This window comes from Scylla paramamosain, chromosome 7 (genome assembly GCF_035594125.1).
Source record: "Scylla paramamosain isolate STU-SP2022 chromosome 7, ASM3559412v1, whole genome shotgun sequence".
In the NCBI taxonomy this organism is placed as follows: domain Eukaryota; kingdom Metazoa; phylum Arthropoda; class Malacostraca; order Decapoda; family Portunidae; genus Scylla; species Scylla paramamosain.
In genome coordinates this window covers 21,477,878-21,494,595 of record NC_087157.1, presented here as the reverse complement: position 1 = coordinate 21,494,595, position 16,718 = coordinate 21,477,878, and the positions used below count along the sequence as shown (strand labels likewise).

At 41.8% G+C, this 16,718-nt stretch overlaps 1 protein-coding gene across 1 annotated transcript in view; it reads left to right on the top strand.

The window, feature by feature from the left end:
- Nucleotides 1–16,718, top strand: part of LOC135102201 (organic cation transporter protein-like) — a 50,524-nt gene that overhangs the window by 21,916 nt on the left and 11,890 nt on the right. Inside the window, exons 3-12 of the mRNA XM_064007030.1 lie at nt 937–1,042; nt 1,169–1,277; nt 2,241–2,344; nt 2,446–2,591; nt 3,889–4,057; nt 6,846–6,993; nt 7,310–7,389; nt 7,749–8,008; nt 8,761–8,945; nt 9,168–9,361. Of these exons, the coding sequence (XP_063863100.1) occupies nt 937–1,042; nt 1,169–1,277; nt 2,241–2,344; nt 2,446–2,591; nt 3,889–4,057; nt 6,846–6,993; nt 7,310–7,389; nt 7,749–8,008; nt 8,761–8,945; nt 9,168–9,361 (1,501 nt within the window). The remainder of the gene's footprint in view (nt 1–936; nt 1,043–1,168; nt 1,278–2,240; nt 2,345–2,445; nt 2,592–3,888; nt 4,058–6,845; nt 6,994–7,309; nt 7,390–7,748; nt 8,009–8,760; nt 8,946–9,167; nt 9,362–16,718) is intronic.

Below are 16,718 nucleotides of genomic sequence, written 5' to 3'. Positions count from 1 at the left end.
CGAAGCTTTGATTTCCTGCGGATTCTATCCTTCTCTCTGTAACTTCATCTCAAGTTTCCTTTCTGACCGTTCTATTTCTGCTGTGGTAGACGGTCACTGTTCTTCTCCTAAATCTATTAATAGTGCACTTTTCCACGTCTTTTCATAGACATCCAACACTTCAGGAAGTAAACATTTCACGCAGGGAAGCCACAGAACGCCTGGCTTCTGATCTTTCTAAAACTTTTGATTGGGGCAGAGCAAACTTGATATTGTCCAGTGACTCAAAAACTCAATATCTATCAACTCAATATAATCTTCCAGACAACTATCCCCTCTTCTTCACTCAACTGTCTCCCTTTTTCTACACTGAACATCCTCGGTCTGTCCTTTACATATAATCTGAACTGGAAACTTCACATCTTATCTCTAGCTGAAACAGCATTTAAGAAGTTAGGCGTTCTGAGACGTCTTCGCCAGTTTTCTCACCTTCCCAGCTGCTAATTCTGTCCACCTCTCTAACGCAAGAGTTAACCAGTATTCTAAATCATTCATCTCTTTCTCTGGTAAAGTCTGGAACTCCCTGCCTGCTTTTGTATTTTCACCTTCCTATGACTTGAATTCCTTCAAGAGGAAGGTTTCAAGACACTTATCCTTCAATTTTTGACTACCGCTTTGGATCCTGTTCTGGGACTGGCATATCATTGGGCTTTTTTTTATTTATTAGATTTTTGTTACCCTTGGCCCCTGTCCCTCCTACATAAAAAAAAAAAAAAAAAAAAAAAAAAAATATATATATATATATATATATATATATATATATATATATATATATATATATATATATATATATATATATATATATAACCTAACCTAACCTACGTGGTAATGACTATTAATTACCGCTATAGTAGCTGTTAACGATATATAAGTGACACAATACTTTGTGTGCCGCAGGGCTTCTGTTGGTGCCTCCACAGTTCATTAGCGGAGTCTACCTCGCGCCTACTATCAACTACACCTGCCTTCCTCCAGAAGGGAACGAGAGTGTAGTTGTATCTAAGTAAGTAATGCACATTCTTCCTCTGACGTGTGAAGTTTAATGTAACTAATACAGCCTCTTATTTCATTAAGGGAATACGCGGGTCTGCTTCTACTAGTGTGTTGAGAGACATTTCCCTTTAACCAGAGACTCATGCAGTTATACGAGGCTGACGGAGGACGGGGCAGAGGTGGAGGAAGCGTGCACCGAGTGGGAATTCGATACCTCCGTCTTCAGCAGCACCCTCACCTCGGAGGTCAGTGAGGGGCGTCTTCTGCCTGCTGGGGACACTTCTCAATTAATTTTATTCTTTACATTTTTGGGGGTTTAAAAATAAAAGCGTTAGCTTGTGTGTGCGTGCGTGTGTGTGTGTGTGTGTGTGTGTGTGTGTGTGTGTGTGTGTGTGTGTGTGTGTGTGTGTGTGTGTGTGTGTGTGTGTGTGTGTGTGTGTGTGTGTGTGTGTGTGTGTGTGTGTGTGTGTGTGTGTGTGTGTGTGTGTGTGTGTGTGTTACATTTATTTCATTTGTTTCTCCCACACTTTTTAATAGAGTCTGCACTCAGTAAAGATACTGGTGACCCAGTGAAGTCTGTTGTAACGCTTCAGGATTCTTGATGCCACTTGCCCCGTTACAATCCCCACCCTATTCCAAGTCTGTTTGTTGTTTCAGGAGTATTGCCACTTCACACAGTCTATGACTGGCTGATTTCGGTACGTGTTTACGGCAGTGTTTACTCGGCAGACGTACTTTAATCATGTCAAATACCAATGATGACCATGACTTCTCTACCCGCATAAGGTATCCACAGCCTCTCAACCTTCGGGAAAAGATGTTGTTTGTTTAAATGTCTCTTCCCTGATCTCCCAAAGCAGCAGGATAACTTTTGGTCACAACCAACACCTAATTCAGATTTGCCGGAATATATTATTCTCTCTCTCTCTCTCTCTCTCTCTCTCTCTCTCTCTCTCTCTCTCTCTCTCAGTGTAAGGCAGCTTTCCTTTTACAACGTTCCACATTACCGTGCTAACGCTTGTTTCTCAATAGCTACTTTAATTTCGTTATATCAAGTCTTCATTTCGAAATCTTTTGTACTTATTTCATATTCCCCTCTCCTTTCTTTTTCTCTATTTTTCCTCATCATTCCCTCCGCTTTTCGTTTCTTTTCCTTTCTTCTCCTTTTAGTTTTTCTCTTCTCTCTCCACGTGGTCTTCTATCCACAGTTCTTCTTAGTGTGTGACAAGAACCGACTGCGGGCGACCTTCCAGAGTATGTACATGCTGGGCACTTTCTTTTCTCCTCTGATCGGCGGCTACCTTGCGGACAGGTGTGTGTCCAATTGACATAGATCGTTTTCAATCGTCTTTCGTTTTTCTTTCTTTTTACCTCCCTAATTTTCCTCCTTCCTCCCTCTCTTTCTTCTCCCAGGTATGGACGCAAAGTGGTAGTGGTGGTGACACAAATCCTAATCACGCTCCTCTCAGTCATTATTATTTTCTTCAATAACTTCTTCATCATCCTGGCAATTCGTTTCCTCCTGGGCTCCTGCAACATGCTCACGTTTTTCATCTACGGTGAGTGTTACCTTCACTGCTTGTGTGTCTTGGTGGGAATTAAAGTGACGACAAGGAAAACAAAAAAAATAAATAAAAAGAAATAAAGTGGTGTTTTTACGCTATATATTTGTGTATATCTCAAATGATAATGATACTGGATATTTACCAGGCTACTGTTCATATGAAAATTCATGGTTTGAGAGGTTATCGTTACCTAATTAACCAACGAACCAATTGACGCATTACTCAAGTAAGTAACTAGCTTCATACTGAACTAGCTTACAGTCCAACTATGTAGTTGCTGCAGACTGAACTGATTTCAAAGCCACGCTCCTCCCTGCCATCCTTGTCGGTGGATCCACGCTCTAAATTCCTGCCACTTTCCAATTTTTTTCATCTAAGATATTTTTTTTTTTTCATCACCATGGCAATTTGTCTTGCAAAACTGACCAGGGGCGCAAAGAGAACTGAATGAAAGCCCACTTACCATGCCGTCTAAAGAAGTGAGAGAGAGAGAGAGAAGAGAGTACGTTAATCTAGTTTCTGGCGCGTCATGACGCTCCTCTTTAGAAACAAGGAAGGAGAAAATACAGAAACAGTTAGAATGTTCCAGAATTTAACAGCACAACGCATGAAACAGTGAAGATATTGGTTAACTTACATCAGAAAGGTGGACAGAACAGGAATTATAATAAGAAGTCTTCGGGAGCGAAACCGCGGGAAGGAGAAAGGCATGTAGTCAGCAGATTCAGAGAAAACAGTAACCATGTAAATAACGGTAGAAAGTAGTAAGAGATGCAGCATTGCGGCGGTGAGTGTGTCGTGTTTCTTTGTTGCACCTTTTGTGTCTCTAATCATCTAAGTGTCACTCTTGATTCATGCTATTTATAACTTATGCGTTAGAATACAACTTACGACAGTTATCCACAACAACCTTTGTACAAAAGAGGTAAATAATGCTCGATTCGTCTTTCTTCAAGTAATCTATAATTTAGTATCTCGAAACATTTCAATATCGCATTTTCGAATCGTATTTCTTCACGTAATTAATATCCAAAAACAAAACATATCCTACACATACCCAATCTCCCTTTTTATCAATATATAACCTTGACTTTTACTTTGGACTGGATCACAACTCTACTTACAAACTGTGACGGGTGGTTTACCCATCTTAACCCTCGATGGTCCGATAGCTCTCTCTGTTCAGCAATAATCATCGCTTACTGACATCTACCTTTAATTTTCCTGTAGTTCCTACTTACGAGTGTGTGTGTGTGTGTGTGTGTGTGTGTGTGTGTGTGTACGTTCACAGCCCTGGAAGTGTGTGAACCCAAACACCGCGGCACGGTGGGTATCCTGACCGGGCTGCCGTGGGCTCTGGGAACCATGGCGTTTGGCGGAGTAGCTTACTTCATCCGGGACTGGCGGTGGCTGCAGCTCGCTGTTTCTCTTCCCAATGTTCTGATCTTTCCTGCTCTCTAGTGAGTTGATGTGACATTGGCTTTTGGAAGAGAGGAATTTATTATTTAGTATTTTACATCAGGTAATGGTCCACGTTGAGCGTCCCTTTTGTCACATCCCTTACAAAACTATCTATTTACCATTATGTCTTCTCGATACTTGTCCTTGAGAGCCAACCGTTGCAGTAGTAAAGGATCTAGTGTAAGAACTTGCTTGTTTTTGATACGCCATCACGCACCTGCTCTTTTTCCTGTCTTTATAAACTTTATCACTTATCTCCTGTAAAACCCATGCCAAACTGACCCTACCACGCATTTTCTGAAGTGGAAATATTGGAGAACAGTTTTTAAATCAAGTGTTCAGTAAGAATGTAACAAGAAAATCCTATCCTAATCTTTAATAACTAATATTTAAGGCACTATTATTTATGAATAAAGTTTCTGAATTAAACTGTATTAGATTAAAATCAATTATTTTAAATTAAACAAATCAGAAAATTTGAATACTCTGGAAGAACTATGTCAGAAGCAGTGGACTGTAAAAGGAAATAAAGAGAAGAATAGTATTGGCAAAAAGTGCTTTTATGAAAATAAAAATCTATTAACGTATCTGGATTTAAGAATGTCTTTAAGAATTAGATTATTGAAGGTATACGTTTGGCTAGTCTTAACATATGGGTGTGAATCTTGATGGAAAACATAAACAGGGGATGTAGTGTAATAAATCTTGTCAGAATGGCAGACAGAAAAGAGGAATGGCGCTCCATGGTCGCTGACGTCACGTGACGGGCGCTTTGGTAAAGTGAAGCAATGGGGAGTTTTCGGAACTAATTCCCCAGATATCGTCCCCAGATGTCCCTTAGTGACATGGGCTAAAATATTGTTATTGTAAATCCCATGTGCATACAGCATTGATCATTATGATACTTTCGAAATTGTGCATCGATTTTTAAATATCTTATATGGATGAATTTGAGAGAAGTTGGTCAAAACAAATATTTTTCGTGATTATTTAGTAATACTGACGTCAATATTTTAAATACGGCAGATTACAAGCCTAAAATCTATTGATTTGGACAATGAAAAAAAAAAAAAAAAAAAAAAATATATATATACGAGTATATATATATATATATATATATATATATATATATATATATATATATATATAAAAGACTGTACCACATAGTATAATATAACATATTCAGTAACATCGTGATATATGGATATAATTATTTTTGTGTGGATTTTAGCATCTCTTTCACGAAGCGAGCGACATGGCTAAGTAATCGAACACTTCCCCCTCCCCCCACAAAAAATAAAAAAATAAAAAAAAAAAATAAATAAATAATAAAAATAAAAATAAAAATAAAATGAAATAAAATAAATAAATGAATAATAATAAAAAAAAAAAAAACATGTCAGGATTACTCTAGCGTAAAGGGAGAGGAATACAGGAAACCACAGGTTCATGGAGTAGTGGCATGGACACTTCAGCGGAAATTAACTGGTTGTCCAACTACGTGGCTGTTAACTTCAACTAAGGCGGGCCAGTCAGATGCTTGTTTTGACTAGATATACAGCATTACTCTCGCCAAGTCACTCAAGTTGCCTATTTTCAATTAAAATTATTGTTTCCTTATACTAGGAAGTTGACCTATGTAATTTGAAGTTTTAAGTGGCATAGACATCTTGTCTTCATTTTTACTGTTGTCTGCATTAATACACGTCCGATCAGTGGTGTACTTTTTTGGAATCCTCAAGATGACCATATAAACTAAATGTCACTAGAAAATCAACTTAAATACTTTTGTTCGTGAACAGAGTTAGATTTTACCTGTGTTACTACTTAGAAGGAAATGTGTAGAAAAGTATATAATATAAGCTCATTTCATCTTTATCTACATAGAATGATATTGTAGACATATTTGATATTGCTCCTGTGTGTGTGTGTGTGAGGAGGGGACATGTCTGGTGCTGCTGCCTGGTGACAATCACTGGTTTACCAAACTCCCCATTTTTTTTTAAGAACACACGCTAGACTTAAGGAGATGCTGTCCACTCGAGGCATAGGTATGACTTAGGTTGTAAGGCACAAAACTATACGAATTTTTGATTATTTTTATTTATTTAGTTTCTTTTAATTTTCATATCACAGCATGATATCTTGGCACGCCAAATGCAGCACCTCTCTTCCTGTACAAACACAATGAACAGTTTTCCACATCTTTTCTTAGACGTCCAACCCTTCAGGAATTAAACAAGTCACGCAGGGAAGCCACTCTAAAATTTCTGATTGAGGCAGAGCAAACTTAGTGTTGTTCAGTGCCTTAAAAACCCAATTCCACCATCCATTAACTCGTCACAACTCTCCAGATAACTATTCTCTCTTCTTCAGTGGCATTCAACTGTCCTCCTCTCCTTCTACACTGAGCATGTAATCTGGAAACTTCACGTCTCGTTTCTAGCTGAAACAGCTTTTATGAAGTTAGGCGTTCTGAGTAATCTTCGCCAGTTTTCTCAATCCCTCAGCTCAGTGGACCATTTTTTTGTAACCTTAGGCCGGAGCCTCTCTTACATGAAAAAAAAAAAAAATATTAATAATAAAACTGTGGTGCAAGACAAGCCACTGACCGGATGTGCTGTAGCTTAGGGAGTGAAAGCACTGAAGCGTCTTGAGCTACAGATGTATGGAAAACTGAAAACAATACCTAAAAGACTTGTTTCCTTGTGTTATACGTATAAGTACATGCCACTCCTTAGTCGCGTAGACGTGCTGTAGTAACAACCGTGTCTTGGCCTCCGTCAGCTTCATGGACGAGTCCCCGCGGTGGCTCATCGTGCGGGGCCGCCACGACCAGGCCGTGCAGGTGCTCCGCAAGGCCGCCCGCTGGAACCGGGTGACGCTGCAGCCAGAGGCCGATCTCCGTGCCCTCATGAAGGAGATCCAAGAGGAGGTAGTGCGCCCTGCAAAACTTACTCAGTGCTGTTGTAATCTTTGCTGAAGATATTAATTTGCTATGCAGCACCATAATAATTATTGTTTCGTGAGAGTAATTCAGTTGAGAAAAGAATGTACAATTTGCAAAAATATTCAGTACTGATGAGCAAGTCACGAATGATCACTCGCTTACTTTCACCGTAAAATGTTAACTGAGTTTCAGCCTTCATCATCACCCTATATACAAATTTTCAAAGCACCAGCTGTGAATGATGAGTGGGTACCTCAAGTTCAGTGTGATCTAGGAAGTTTATTTGCCCTTACACCGTCAGTCCGCGACGTGCTCGTCAACGCCAACCAACACAGACACGAAGACCAAGAAATTCTCACTCCCCTTGCCCAACCTGCTCAGGTGAGACACTTCCGCCTCTCCTTTTCTGTATTGCAATGATGAACTCTTCCATATAAATCATGATATCCTGTTGGTAAAAGAACGACTCTCTATGTGCATGCAGTTCTGGTTACATGCTTATCTAAATCCCCATAACGGACGTCAAAATTAATGGCATGTAATTAAGTTCACCCATTTCCTTTCAGTTTGTGTGTGTGTGTGTGTGTGTGTGTGTGTGTGTGTGTGTGTGTGTGTGTGTGTGTGTGTGTGTGTGTGTGTGTGTGTGTGTGTGTGCGCGCGCATTCTCTCTGACATGGAGTTTGTTTTTGAAATGTGCACCCTCATGACATCGCTTCATGAATATTTTTGCCTTGTCACAGTACACGAGCCATACAAGTCATCACTGCCGTGGTATGCATTGACTTTTTCGTTGTGAGTTTCGTGTTTGACGGCCTCAACTACAGTGGTGACATCTATAGCGCCGATCCTTTCCTATATATTATACTGAACGGTTTGGTGGAAGTTCCGGGCTATTCCCTCACAGCCCCCATTGTCGACCGGTGGGGCAGGAAGATGCCCACTGTGCTGAGCTACGTGCTGAGTGGCGTCATCATCTTTGTGATCGCCTTCATCCCATCAGGTAACAAGTTATTTGTCAGCCTTGACAAAAATCTCGTTTTAGTCTTTATGAATGTAGTGTCAAAACTGCAGCTTTCTTTGTTTTCGTATTTTTTTCACTTCCTGCACTCCCTCTTCCGTGATCAATGACTCTCATCTTACTATCCTGACACATTCAGTCTTCATTTCCTTATAAATAGTAAACTCAAACTAAATAAGCTAGTCTTTTTAAAAACAATATTTAACTTATTTAGGAAGGGCAAATGAACAGGATTTTTTTCCTGAACCTTCCCAGCAGCTCTTGCACATAAAAAAAGCGACATCTTAGAACGGCTCTCCTCTTCATTCACCAGTTTCTCCAAACATTCTGCCTAATTCTGTTTTACTTTTTCATCATTTGCTTTCACCCTCTTCGTTCCTCGAACAATCCCTTTTACATTCTCTTCACTCTTTGCATAACATTTTTTGATTTACTTGATTTTCAGTTTCCATCCTTCCCTACCTCTCATCCGGAATCACCATTGCACCATGTGTAATCCATTACAATGTATTTATCATCTACTGTATTGTAGCACACGCATGTATCTATCACTTCTTAATATCAATAATGCTTATAAAACGCTAGAAAGAACAGTATTATACGTGAGGATTGGAGAGATAACAGCAGACTTTCTGTAGAAAAATCATTAGCACAAAATCATAAAACTGTCTAGATTAAATAACAGCGGAGTTTGATCCAGTGTGTTCATGACGCGTCTTTATGTTATTACGCAGACCTTCCCGTGCTGATTTTGGTGTTAGCTCTGGCTGGAAAAGTGTGCATCAGTGGCGCCTACCAGATTATTTACTTGTATTCCTCCGAGCTGTTCCCGACTGAGGTGCGGATGCAAGGGATCGGCGCTGCCAGTGTGTTTGCTCAGTTGGCGTCAACGGTCGTGCCTTTCATCACTTCTGTCCTGGTGTGTATATGTGTGAGAGAGAGAGAGAGAGAGAGAGAGAGAGAGAGAGAGAGAGAGAGAGAGAGAGAGAGAGAGAGAGAGAGAGAGAGAGAGAGAGAGAGAGAGAGAGAGAGAGAGAGAGAATAAAATTAATGTCTTCATGAATGACGAAACACGAGTTGAAATCTTGTTACAAATTCTATTACAATCGACGTAATAATACACGACATCACTCCCCCACAGGGTCCAGTGTTGCCATGGTTGCCTTCACTCATTTTCGGCATATCGGCGGCGGCAGCAGGCGTGTTCACGGTAGCGCTGCGAGAGACAAAGGGCGTGCCGCTGCCAGACACCATCGCCGACCTGTCCGTCTCCACCACCATCATTACTTCTACCACCACCATCGTTATCCCCACGTCTGCAAATGACGCCGAGAAGTGAGCTACGTTACATCTCTCTCTCTCTCTCTCTCTCTCTCTCTCTCTCTCTCTCTCTCTCTCTCTCTCTCTCTCCGTAAGTAGACCTTGGTTCAATCCTCATGCTGACCAAACGGCTCACACCCGATAGCTTAGCCCTCCATCCGCAGAAACTCACGATCTTCATAAAGGGAGTTTGTTCTATAGTAAGCTTCTAGTTACTGTTGAGATGGTGCCCAAGAAGTGTGCTAGGGAAACACGGTAGTAGTGCAGCTGCCGTATATTAATATAATTATAATAAAACTGTACAGCAAACATAAAGTGAGTCGCCAGGAGCCCGCACCGAAGCCCGAGGCTGGCTGATTTTGATCATGATCTTGATGCTACAGGTGACTCACTATCGCTCCTGAGCCATTCCTTTGGAACGGCAGCTCCTGTGGGAAGAAAAAGTGCACAAACAAGCAGAAAACGAACAGTATCCTTCACACTAATTGTCCTTACATCTGGCATGCCATATTCTCTCCACACAGTCACAGAAACACCACCATCCATTCACTTCCTGTCTTCTCCATTCTTTCGTTTCTGTTATGTCCTAATTCAAAATCACTTGCATCATATCTCTCCTGTCTCTCTCATATATTTCATACTCCAGCATCACATGCTCCACCGTCTCATCCTCACCCATGTCACATCTCTGGCACACTTTGCTGCAGGACACAAACCATTTGTAATTTCTTTGTAATCCATACACTGTATCCTAGCTCGGAAAATCTCCACCCAGGCTTCCATCATACCACCTTTCATACATCGGAGTCTCTTTCTTCTTGTACCATTCCAGAGTGCTCTTTCGTTCCATATCATTCTTCCATTCATTCAGTCCCATAAACTTCACTTCTCTTTCTGTCTCACTCTTCCATTTTCTCACATCCCATTCAGTTCCCACTCTGCCTCCTCTTGACACGACCCATTCACTCTCATTTTGATTTCTACCAGCCATTCTCATCCCCCACACAACTTGTAATCCATTCTTGTCTGTCATTCTCATGCACCTCTCCCTCCATTTGCTTCCACTTTCATTCCACAGATACACCTTTCTTTCTATTCTTGCATCATCCATTCTTTCAAGTCTAGTCGTGTACCTATGTGTCACTTTTGTAAGTCTTTCTCTAAACGTGCTTCATCCCATATCACCTCTCAAAGCTTCTACTGCTGTGTAGCTTGGTACATTCAGTGCCATCCCAGCTACTCTGTTCTGCCCCACTTCTAATTTATCAGTTTAACTTTCATCCCATGCAATCATATCTATACCATATGTTATACTCGGCACAACCACATTCTTCTACACTTCTTTCAGCATGTCATACTCGCTCTCATCCTTGCTGCGCTTCCCATTCGATCTACCCACTGGTTCACCAAGCTTATCTTTTCATTCTTTGCCTTTTCACACCATCCGAACTCATCCACATCCCTAAGTACTTGTATTCTTGTGCCGCATTTCTTTCATCCTCTGACCTATTTACAATAATTACCTTACTTTTCTCACTGCTAAACTTCACTCCAAAGTCTCTTCCATACCTATCTACAACTTCCAGCAAACTTTGAAGTTCATCTGCCGATTCACTCATAACCACTACATCATCTGCATTATCATTCCCCACACTTACTCCTGCATTCTTTTTTCTCATTTCGGCTGCTAACTCCACTGTATACAAGCTGAAAAGGGTAGGTGACAATATACATCCTTGCCTAACTCCTCTCTCTCTTTTTACACAATCCGTTTCTATATTTCCTAGTCTGTATTTAGCTCTCGTGTCAACATACATGCTATGCAATATGTTGATTATCTTTGCATTCAACCCAATCTTTTTAAGGCTCTACCTAGCATTTCTCTATTCACCCTATCATAAGCTTTCTCTATATTCAGTAAGCCTAAGTATAATTTACCTCCATCCCTCTTTTTTTCTCCGAATCATTTAATTCACCACAAACATTATTCTCAGCTCTCCTGTCCACACGGAATCCATTTTGTTCCTCACCTAGCACTCCAGCTCTTTCAATCCATTTACACAGTCTCTCATTCAACTCTACACTGAACACTTTCCCTACTATACTTTCCAGACAACTATCCCCTCTTCTTCAATGACACTCAACTGTCCCTCTCTTCTACACTGAACATCCTCGGTTTGTCCTTTACTTATAATCTGAACTGGAAACTTCACATCTCATCTCTAGCTAAAACAGCTTCTATGAAGTTAGGTGTTCTGAGACGTCTCCGCCAGTTTTTCTCATCCCCCCAGCTGCTAACTCTGTACAAGGGCCTTATCCGTCCATGTATGGAGTATGCTTCACATGTCTGGGGGGGTTCCATTCATACTGCTCTTCTAGACAGGGTGGAATCAAAAGCTTTTCGTCTCATCAACTCCTCTCCTCTAACTGACTGTCTTCAGCCCCTCTCTCACCGCCGCAATGTTGCATATCTAGCTGTCTTCTACCGCTATTTTCATGCTAACTGCTCTTCTGATCTTGCTAACTGCATGCCTCCTCTCCTTCCGCTGCCTCGCTGCACAAGACTTTCTTCTTTCTCTCACCCCTATTCTGTCCACCTCTCTAACGCAAGAGTTAACCAGTATTCTCAATCATTCATCCCTTTCTCTGGTAAACTCTGGAACTCCCTGCCTGCTTCTGTATTTCCACCTTCCTAAGACTTGAATTCCTTCAAGAAGGAGGTTTCAAGACACTTATCCACCAATTTTTGACCACTGCTTTGACCCTTTTATGGGACTTTCATTTCAGTGGGCATTTTTTTATTAGATTTTTGTTGCCCTTGGCCAGTATCCTTCCTACATAAAAAAAAAAAAATCACCAATGCAATAAACCTATAATTTTTCAACTCATTCTTACTCTTGTATCCTCCCTTATGCAACAGAATCACTCTGCATTCATTCCACATTCTTGGCACTCTCTCCTCCTCTCATACCTGGTTAAATACCTCAATCATCCTGTTAATCACAACCTTCCCTCCATTTTTATGCATCTCATAGAGTATCTCATCTGGCCCTGCTGCCTTCCCATTCGTTTGCATTTTCACACATTTCTCCACCTCCTCCCTGCTGATTCTGTCATCCAGTTCATCTATATTCTTCCTCTTCAGTGCCCCACATCCTTCTCTCACACCAAACACCTCACCTACACCTTCCCAGAACTGTCTGATTGCCTTCTTGATTCCTTCTCCTTCTCTGCTGTAACTTCACCATTCACTTTCAGACTCTCCACACCAACACTGCCTGACATATTCTCACCTCTCATGAACTTGTATTTTTCACAGCCACCTTCCATGCCTTTCTCCTTTAGATTCAATCACACTCCTTTCACACTTCACTTTGGTCTTCATTATTATTCACCTTGTCACCTCTGCTGTTTCACATACGCTGCCCATGCATTATTAATTCATACTAATTCTAATTATTTAATAATTAGAATTAGTAACAATTAATAATTAATATGTATACTAATTCTCCGCCTTATTGCTTTCATGCCTCTATTTCCTTAGCCATCAACACTGTCTACTCATTCTCTTTTGCTCCTTTCCAATCTCTCTGATTTCGTCATTCCGCCACATTTTACATACTCTTTCTTTTGCATATTCTCACAAACCCTATCTGGTTCTCAGCAGCACTCCGCACGTCCTCAACCAGTTTCTCATTCATGTGCTCCAGATCATGCACGCCTGCACCATCCCAGCTTCTTTCACTGAAAGTTCTCCCAACCTACATCTCTCAGCCTCTACCTCCTTTTCACTTCATTCCCAGCCTGTATCAAGCACTCCACAATCAGCATATTGTGATCAGGCACAATATCAACCATACCTTCCTCATTTATCCACATATGTGACATAATTTGACGCATTCTTCAATTCACCAACATATAGTCAATCGCTGATTCGTGCTCCCTCTCATTCCAAGTCACTCGTCCCTCTGCCAAGGTAACATTCAGATTTTTCAATTCCATTTTATCGACAAACTCAAGGATTTCATCATTCCTATTCATCCGTTTTCCCAGTATTCCTAAATGGGCATTCATGTCACCCATCACAAGCACTCTTTCTTCCCCATGCTCTCTCACAACTTCTTAAGTATGTCATACTTCCTCCTGTTGTTCCCATCAGCTCTTTTCACCCATGACAGTCATGTACACTACCACCAGTACCATCTCCGTTCTGCCACGATCATTCGAACATTCCACTCTCACTGCCGTCACATCTTCACTGCTTTCACTCTTCCCCACAACAAGTTCCTCTACTTTCAGTCCTCTTCCTTTCTTGTAGAGTAAGACTACGCCTCCTCCCTGTGTCTTCTGTGTTTTACGCTCCTTTCCAATAATAGCATATTCATATCCCTCCATTCGTACATCATCTCTCAGTTAAGTCTCGGTGAGCCCGACTACGTTGAACTTCCACACACTGAGCTCCTTGCATACATCCTCAAACTTCCCCACGCCTCATCCTCTCAATCTTCTTACATTTACTCGCGTGGTTAGTTTCTTCTCTTTCACGTCTGCTGTCATCTGAGGGTTCTCTTCGTTATGCCTTGTCCGCAGCACACCTGCCTCACCCTCATCCACTCGGCCAGTCGTCGTCCTAGCTTCTCATTCACGCTGTTGTTGAGGTGGACCCCGTCTCTCCCATAGAACTTTTCCAGGTTGAGGATCCCATCCATGTCCAGGAAGCTCTCATTGCCCTTCTTTTCTGCCATCCATTCCATCTTGATCTTCATGAACTCCTTACTTAATCTCTGTTCGTTTCTTTTTTAATTCTTTTAGCACTCTTTCTCATGGACGCCTCAGGACCCCCACCACGGCCACACTCTTGTCTTCCGCTGCCTTCACTGCTTCTATCACTTCCTTTAGTCTTTCTTCGGTGCCGGTTTCCTCTAAATTGTTGCCTCCTCCTTGGATTACAAGCAAGCTTCTTTCTCCCATTTCTTTCACTTTTTCCAAGACTTTCTTCTTGATGTCCTGTATTTTGGCACCTCCCATGCTGGTGCACTCAACTTCCCATCTTACAAAGTCTGGGGGACGAGGACTCCATTCGCCTCAAAGCTGGGCAGAGAGACTGTCGAAACTGGAGTGAGACTGCCCACATGGCCGGTGGGTCAGGTTATGGTTGGGCTCTTGACCTCACTGGGAGCTCACACGGCTGCTGAAGCAGGTCGGGACATAGATGCAGACAAAGGCAGGCGGGAACGAGGCTTGACCTCACTCTGCATATGGTAAAGCCGCATATTTCCGAAAGGGAATAGATATTTTGTCCTGCTGAAGCTAGCTCCACCCCTAGCAGTGAAAAGGCGCGTGGCCAACTCCTGATTGGCTGCTGCCTTCCTTGCTCAACTTCTGTTCTCCCTCTGCCCCCCCTCCCACATATATCTATATCTCTCTCTCTCTCTCTCTCTCTCTCTCTCTCTCTCTCTCTCTCTCTCTCTCTCTCTCTCGTTTGTGTAGTGTATGCCATATGAATTTCTATCATTGGACAAAAAAGTTTTATATGCAGCTATTACAATCAGTGTTGTCGCTGCACCCACATTATATATATGAACAGGTACAATTTAACTAAAACAACATTGCCTTCAACAATTAAAATTCAATATTTTATTTACATATTTATTATGACTGCATAGAAAAAAGAAAAGAAAGAAAACGAAGCTACTTCTCCAGTAACACTTTATCTTCCTATCTCTGTATCTGAGAGAGAGAGAGAGAGAGAGAGAGAGAGAGAGAGAGAGAGAGAGAGAGAGAGAGAGAGAGAGAGAGAGAGAGAGAATTGCGTCATGAGACATTGTCAAGGTCACTGGCTGACAGCCACAAGTCTCTCTCTCTCTCTCTCTCTCTCTCTCTCTCTCTCTCTCTCTCTCTCTCTCTCTCTCTCTCTCTCTCTCTCTCCTAGATGCAGAGAGAGACGAAAGGAGACCAAAAACAAAGATGATAGTGACAGACAATGGTGGGATTACCATGGCTCATAGGGAGTGTATATTATCTGAGAGAGAGAGAGAGAGAGAGAGAGAGAGAGAGAGAGAGAGAGAGAGAGAGAGAGAGAGAGAGAGAGAGAGAGAGAGAGAGAGAGAGAGAGAGAGAGAGAGAGAGAGAAAATATGGTATCACAATGGTGAGATGACTCAGAGAGAGAGAGAGAGAGAGAGAGAGAGAGAGAGAGAGAGAGAGAGAGAGAGAGAGAGAGAGAGAGAGAGAGAGAGAGAGAGAGAGAGAGAGAGAGAGAGAGAGAGAGAGAGAAAGGGAGAACAAAAAATATGGTAACACAATGGTGAAATGGCTCAAAGAGAGAGAGAGAGAGAGAGAGAGAGAGAGAGAGAGAGAGAGATTTTATTAACAATTCTAAAATATTTAATTTGACATCATTGTTCCTTTAAGATAAATAATCTTTTACTATTTTTTTCTTATATTTCAATTTGATTTTATCTCTAGTTTTGTCCCATGACAAAACTTTTTATTGCATAAACTCTACTCAAACGAGAGAGAGAGAGAGAGAGAGAGAGAGAGAGAGAGAGAGAGAGAGAGAGAGAGAGAGAGAGAGAGAGAGAGAGAGAGAGAGAGAGAGAGAGAGAGAGAGAGAAAGTGGGAGGAAAAGGTAGATCGAGGGAGGCAGCAGCCAATCAGGAGTTAGCCACACACGAGGGCAAGGCTAGTAGCAGGGGTGACTCAAGACCTGAGTCCCCGGCCCCTGCTGGAAGTGGCAGTGTAGATTTAATCCAGTTCGGTGTAAGGACACCTAGTCCCACATATAGCGTCCACGGACTTGTTAGCCCTGCCCGCAGCGTTTGTGGTTTCTTCCAGACCGAAGGCATGTCTGAGGAATTGAGATTCAAATGGGAGATGAGAAGAATGGAGTTGGAAGCAGAAGCCGAGGAAAGGAAATTGAAGACTGAGGGTAGAGAAACCAGGATGCTTGAAGCAGAGAGGGAAGCTAAGAGGCTTGAGGCCGAGAAGGCCATATTACTTGAAACCGAGAAAGAGAAGGAGCTGAGGGTTCTTAAAGCAGAAAAGGAGAAGGAGAAGGCGAGGATGTATGAAAAGAAATGAAGATCCTTGAGGCAGAAAGAAAAAAAAGAAGCTGAGAAGAATAGGATGTTTGAGTTGGAGAAGACTAGGATTGAAGTTGATTCACCTCAGGGCCTTGAGGAGAAGAGTGAAGGAGGATACAGTAGAAAGCCAGATGGTGAAGAGTTTGAAGTTGATTCCTGAGCTCGATGAAAAGAAGGTGACGGAGTGGTTTAGATTTAAGAAAAACTTCAGAATTTGATTGACCTCAGGAGAGGTGGATTTGCCTGGTGGCTAATATGTTGAAAGAAAAGCAAGACCTTGGAAGTTTA